This window comes from Jatropha curcas, chromosome 4, assembly GCF_041381405.1.
Source record: "Jatropha curcas cultivar XTBG-Jc1 chromosome 4, XTBG_Jcur_1.0, whole genome shotgun sequence".
Lineage (NCBI taxonomy): Eukaryota > Viridiplantae > Streptophyta > Magnoliopsida > Malpighiales > Euphorbiaceae > Jatropha > Jatropha curcas.
In genome coordinates, this window is record NC_143154.1 from 10,446,770 (window position 1) to 10,453,080 (window position 6,311).

Here is a 6,311-nt window from a genome sequence, read left to right on the forward strand (position 1 = left end):
TCTCAATTGTTTTTGGTAAATAAATATTTCGAAGAAGATTTTCAAATCCTTATTTTCGAAAATTTTGTTTTTAAAGGAAAGTTAGATTATCTCTTATTTGCTTACCAAAAATACAGAATATTGACTCAAAAGAATTATTGGTAACAAAGATCTCCGTATCTTCTAAATATGGAAAGTCAATATTCTGATTTGAAAAAGAGATTTTACTTTCTTAATATGAGATTCTTATCCCTCTCTATAGAAGGCGTCTTATCTTTAAAAGACGTGGGAGAAGAGAGTTTTTAAGAGTATTCGTCCATTGATCATATTTTTTATCTCTCAAAACTTATTCTCAATCCCCTTTATTTCTTTTCATCTTAATACTTTTCATTTTATCTTTAAAAGAGAAAGAAATTTTATAACAACTTCTTTTAAAAAACAGTTTTGATTTCTAAAACAATTTTCTAATCTTAAAAACTATTTTTCCTGTGCTTATATTTGCATTTTGTTAGTCTATTTAGATTCTGTAATCTTTAGTAGACAGGTTTTTATTTGATAAACTTTTGTGTAATAGCTTAGGTGAAAAACTATTGTGAAATAGGTTATCAAGCGACCTTCTCCGTGAGTGAGATTCTAATGTCTTGATTTGAGTTTATGTTCTCTGCTGAAAACATAAAGGGTTGAGGTTAACTAGAACCTTTGGAAAATCTAGTGGGATAAAGGGTAGATCTAGGAGTTGATTTATTATCTTGTACTGTTGGTTTGTCTTTTACCCTTGAAAAGAGATAACATAGTTGAGGATCTTAAGATGAGTCTTGGAGAGTGGATGTAGGCGAGTTAGTGCTGAACCACTATAAATCACTGTGTGGATCTTTTTACTTTCTGAAGTTTTTGCTTGATATTATTTTACTTGCACTTCTGTTTATATTTTAGAAATGCTAAAAAGTTGTTAATGGTTTTGATGTTCTAAACTGAAATAAGCTTTGTCTTTTCTGAACATTAGAACTCTAGACTTCTGCTTAGTGAATATACATACCAAGTTCTAAATTGTTCTTCTATTTTTAGTATATTTCACTACTTGGGTTTCTAATCAATTTTCTAAGCTTGATTGAAGCTTTGAAGTAGTTCAGATTTCAATAACTGTCTCTCACATAGTCTTTTATATTTATCTAAACTTTATGAGGATGTTCTAAACATAATACTTTCCTCCAAAACGTAGTTTTGATATTGCATAAGAAATTATGAAGCAGTTCTAATCAATAACTGTACTTTGCAAAGTCTTTCTATTTTCTGCATAAGGGCATTGTTAGGAAGTTTTAATCAATAACTTATTCTCACAAGTGCATTACTTTTCCGCTGCTCTAGAATTCTGAGTTTGTTTTTAAAGTTAAATTTTTATTTTTTAGAAAGCCCTATTCACCCCCCCTCTTGGGTTGTGCCATACACATATGGGACCCACAAAGGTATTAAGTAAAGATAAATAATTTGAAAAAGAAGAAGAAAAGTTAGATATAAATATTAGTCAATTAAAAGAACAATTTAGTGAAAATTTTATTGTTTAAAGATTCATAATGCACCATTACCAAAAACTATAAATTTTTATCCTAAGCCGACAGCTCCAGATATATAATATGAAGATAGATCTGCCATGACTCAGGCTAGATATGATGGAGAATCAATTAATGAATGGAATATAGATGGATTATCAGAATATCAAATAATAAATATGCTACAGGAAATGATTATGGCCTCATCAGCTCATAAGTCTAAAGGTAAAGGATGGTGGGATAATTACCTTTCTTTAGAAGAAAGACAAAATATTAAATGCTACTAAAACTATAGTTAAACAAGATGGTCAACAACAAATACATACAACTGTACAAGATGCAGTTAATACATTGATTTTTGCAATTACTAAAACCTTTATAGGTGAACCAGGAGAATATCAAGCTAGAGCCTCTGAATTATTAATTAATTTGACTTGCCCAAAGTTATAAGATTTTCGATGGTATAAGGACGTATTTCTTACAAAAGTATTTAAGAGGCAAGGTTGTAGTCATGCCTTTTGGAAAGGAAGATTTATTGGTGGATTACCTAAGTTATTTGCTGAAAAGGTACGCTCGAGAATACGAGGGATGTATGATGAATTTATACCTTATGATACCCTTACATATGGAGAAATTATTAATCATGTTAATAATGAAGGTTTAGCTTTATGTATAGATCTTAAGTTAAAGGCAAAAATGAAAAGTGAGGTAGAAAAGAATTAGGAAGTTTTTGTAGTCAGTATGGTTATGAAAGGATTGGTTAAATCCTCCTTCTGTTGGAAATAAGAGGAAACATAAGAAAAATTCCTATAGAAGACCTTTTAGAACTAGAACTTTTCGAGACCCTTAAGGATAACAAACCCCTCAGATTGCTAAGAAAAATACAGTTAAAGGAAAAGGTAAAAGACAAATAATGTTTTACAAGTGTGGAAAATAAGGACATTATAAGTCACAATGCAAGATGAGAGAAAAAATAAATAACCTAGATGTATTGGATAAGTTAAAACAAAAAATGATGAGTTTGCTTCTCACTGATATAGATACAGAATTCGCATTGCGCATGGCTCCTTTGTACCAATTGCTGGTACAGGTCCTATTGAATGTACTTCCAATATTAAACTCTCTTATGTTCTTCATGTTCTTAGATTCCCTATTAATCTGTTAGCTTAATCACAAAAGCACTTAATTGCAAAGTAAATGTTTACCCTAGTCATTGTATATTTCAGGAACTGAACACGGAGAGAACAATTGGCAGTGGTAGCTTGCACGATGGACTGTATCTATTGGATGGCGTTTCTCATTTTTCAAATTCGGGTACCAGTCAAGCTTTATTAAGAACTTCTATAAATCCTTCCCATGAAGTTATTAAATGGCATAGGAGATTAGGACATCCCTTCTTTTCTAGTGTCTAACATTAATTTCCCACTTTGTCTGCTAAGTGTGATTTTGATTCATTAGAATGTGATGCTTGTGAACTTGCCAAACACACTAGACATTTTTATTCTTCAATTAATAATAAAAGTTTGATTCCTTGCGCTACTATTCATTCTGATGTATAGGGTCCTACTAAAACTGTCTCTCTTTCTGGTTATAGATGGTTGTGACCTTTATTGATTGTTGCACTAGATTGACTTGTGTTTATTTGATGAAAACAAAAAATAAAGTTTTTTCGTGTTTTCAAAACTTCTATAAAATGATTTGTACTCAGTTTGATGCGCATGTTAAAATCCTAAGAACTGATAATGGTCGTGAATACATGAATGCAGGTTTTTGTACCTATTTAGATTCTAATGGTATTTTACATCAAACTAGTTGTGTCAGTATGAGTGCTCAAAATAGAGTAGTTAAAAGGAAAAATAGGCATTTACTAGAAGTAGCTAGGTCTCTTAAGTTCACTATGAATCTTCCCAAACCATATTGGGGGGATGCTATTTTGACTGCTGCTTACCTTATCAATCGTATGCCTCTTCATACTTTGAACGTTAAAACTCCATTAGAGGTTCTTCAAGGAAAAAACTCTGATATTGTACCTCCTAAAGTCTTTAGCTGTGTTTATTTTGTTCATCAGAATAGTCTAAACAAATTAGATCCTAGAGCCTTAAAGTGTGTGTTTATTGGTTACTCTACTACTCAGAAAGGACACAAGTGTTATTATCCTCCTTCTAGGAAATACTTTGTGAGTATGGATGTTACCTTTAGGGAATTTGAGTCTTATTTTCCTTCCCAGTCACCTCTTCGGAGGGAGAAATATCAAATGGAAGAGGTGATGGATGACATTCCTTTCCAGGGGGAGAATCCTGTAGACATAGATAAAAAGAGAGACCAACCACCCAAACCTTTAGGAAGATTGGATAGACCTGATTTGAAAACTTACACACAGCAGACTAATACAGATACAACCATGGAGCATGAGACCTCTGATTAACCGTCCTCTCCAATTTCAGGCCCTGAAAATATAGAAGAATAAGAACCTGGTGAGTCTTCTTTAATCCTATTGATTCTTATCCTAATATTGATTCTAGTCCTTCTAATAATGACCTTGATATTCCTATTGCTCGTAGAAAAGGAGTTAGAACATGCACTAAACATCCCATCTCCTATTTTATCTCCTATAATGCTTTGTCCCCTTCCTATAGAGCCTTCGTTTTGTCTGTTTCTTCTATTTCTATACTACAAGATTGGCAAGAGGCATTATAGGACTCAAAATGGAAGGCTGCAATGGTTGAGGAGATGAGAGCTTTGGCGAAAACTGAGATATGGGATTTTATAATTCCTCCACCAGGAAAGAAGCCAGTTAGATGTAAATGGGTGTTCATAGTTAAACATAGGGTAGATGGTTCCATTGAGAGGTATAGGGCTAGATTGGTAGCCAGAGTGTTCAGTTAGACCTATGGAGTTGATTAGCAGGAAACATTTGCCGCTGTAGCCAATATGAACACAATCAGAATTTTATTGTCTTATGCAGCCAATCTTGACTAGGAGTTACATCAATTTGATGTTAAAAATGCTTTTCTACATGGTGATTTGAAAGAAGAGAGGTATATGGAGATTCCTCCTGGATTTGATGATGATAAGACTAGAGGAAAAGTTTACAAGCTGAAGAAGTCATTATATGGGTTGAAGCAATCACCAAGAGCATGGTTTGAAGGTTTAGTCAAGCTATGGTTTCTTTTGGGTACATTCAAAGCGATGCTGATCATACTTTGTTCATTAAACATCATGAAGTCATTATATTTCTTATTATTTATGTTGATGATATAGTAATGACTGGAAATAATGAAGAAGAAATGACTCACTTGAGAAGTTTGTTAGCTAAGGAGTTTGAGATTAAGGATTTGGGAAAGTTGAGATATTTCCTTGGTATAGAAGTTGCTAGATCAGAAAAAGGGATTTTTATTTCTCAAAGAAAGTACATCCTTGATCTCCTTAAAGAAATTGGTATGTTGGGATATAAATATGTAGAATCACCTATTGAAGCCAATCATAAGCTTCAAGCTGGAGTGGGAAGTCCAGTTGATATTGGCAGGTATCAGAGATTAGTTGGGAGGTTGATTTATCTTGCCCATACTAGACCAGATTTTGCCTATGCTGTAAGTTTAGTGAGTCAGTACATGCATGACCCTCGGGATTCTCACTTAGAAGCTGTGCATCGAATTCTAAGATATTTAAAATCAGCTCCAGGTATAGGACTTTTATTTTTTAAACATGGCCATTTGATAATAACAGGCTGTACAGGTGCGGATTGGGCTAGTTCCCTTTATGACAGGAGATCAACCTCAAGTTATTGTGTTTTTATTGGAGGAAGCTTGGTCACATGGAGAAGCAAAAAGTAGGCTATTGTTAAAAGGTCTAGTGCATAAGCTAAATATAAAGACATGGCATAGGGAATATGTGACTCCTATGGTTGCGCAGATTAATGGAAGAGTTAAACTTGGTTGAAATAACAAGTATATCCTTGTTTTGTGATAATAAAGCAGCCATCAGTATTATGAATAATCCAGTCCACCATGATCAACCTAAGCACATAGAGAGTGATCATCACTTTATAAAAGAGAAGATAGTTGAAGGTTTCATAAGTGTCTCCTATATAGCTTCAAAAGAGCAACTTGCTGATGTTTTAACAAAGGGTTTGAATAACAAGTTGTTTCATCCGTTAGTTTGCAAGTTAGGCATGTGTAATATCTATTCACCAACTTGAGGGGGAGTGTTAAAATCTTTGTAATTAGGGTAAATATTGTCTTTCCTAGTTTAGGTTTATTCCTATTTAGATTACTTCCTATATTGGAACATTCTTTTGTATATAGATATATATATAATAGAGTAGAGATTGGATAATAACAACAAAATATAGAGAAATAAAACTCTCTTTTTTCAAAAACTACAATTACAACCAGACCCAAGCCTGTGTTCAACCAGTTCAAAGGGACATTTACCTTTGGCGGAAAATCCAAAGAATCTAGATTTCTTAACAGATACGAGCAAGTGGCAGGCTGCCCTCCTCGCTACCAGTTCAATTGACGAATTCAAGAAGACACTACAAGATATAAATAGTCAAGTATCGCAAGAAGATGAAGATGAAAATGAAGCAACTTTTAGCTACTCACCACCCCATGAAGACGATTGTTATGATATAAATAAGATAGATTGAATTCTATCCAATTCAAACAAATATCAAATATGTCCAATAAAGTTGCTTCTGTTATCAGGGTCCTGTCATTATATAAATCTGTAAAGTTGCTTATTTGTATGAGGCTTATCCAACTTTTGTCCACATTAGGTCTTGTC

At 33.3% G+C, this 6,311-nt stretch overlaps 1 protein-coding gene across 1 annotated transcript; it reads left to right on the forward strand.

Annotated features, from left to right (window-relative positions):
• Positions 1-4,244: 4,244 nt before the first annotated feature.
• LOC149496839 (uncharacterized) lies at positions 4,245-5,465 on the forward strand. Its single transcript, XM_089719936.1, has 4 exons — positions 4,245-4,407; positions 4,561-4,674; positions 4,989-5,116; positions 5,253-5,465. The coding sequence occupies exons 1-4, from the start codon at positions 4,245-4,247 to the stop codon at positions 5,463-5,465; spliced, it is 618 nt and encodes a 205-aa protein (XP_089576062.1).
• Positions 5,466-6,311: the final 846 nt, after the last annotated feature.

What these genes read in the sequence shown, in the direction of transcription:
- LOC149496839 (XM_089719936.1), top strand. Translation starts at nt 4,245, where the DNA reads ATGGTTGAGGAGATGAGAGCTTTGGCGAAAACTGAGATATGGGATTTT. An exon ending in ATTGGTAGCCAGAGTGTTCA is followed by an intron (nt 4,408 to 4,560) that starts GTTAGACCTATG and finishes ATTTGAAAGAAG; the next exon opens with AGAGGTATATGGAGATTCCT. An exon ending in ACCAAGAGCATGGTTTGAAG is followed by an intron (nt 4,675 to 4,988) that starts GTTTAGTCAAGC and finishes ATAAATATGTAG; the next exon opens with AATCACCTATTGAAGCCAAT.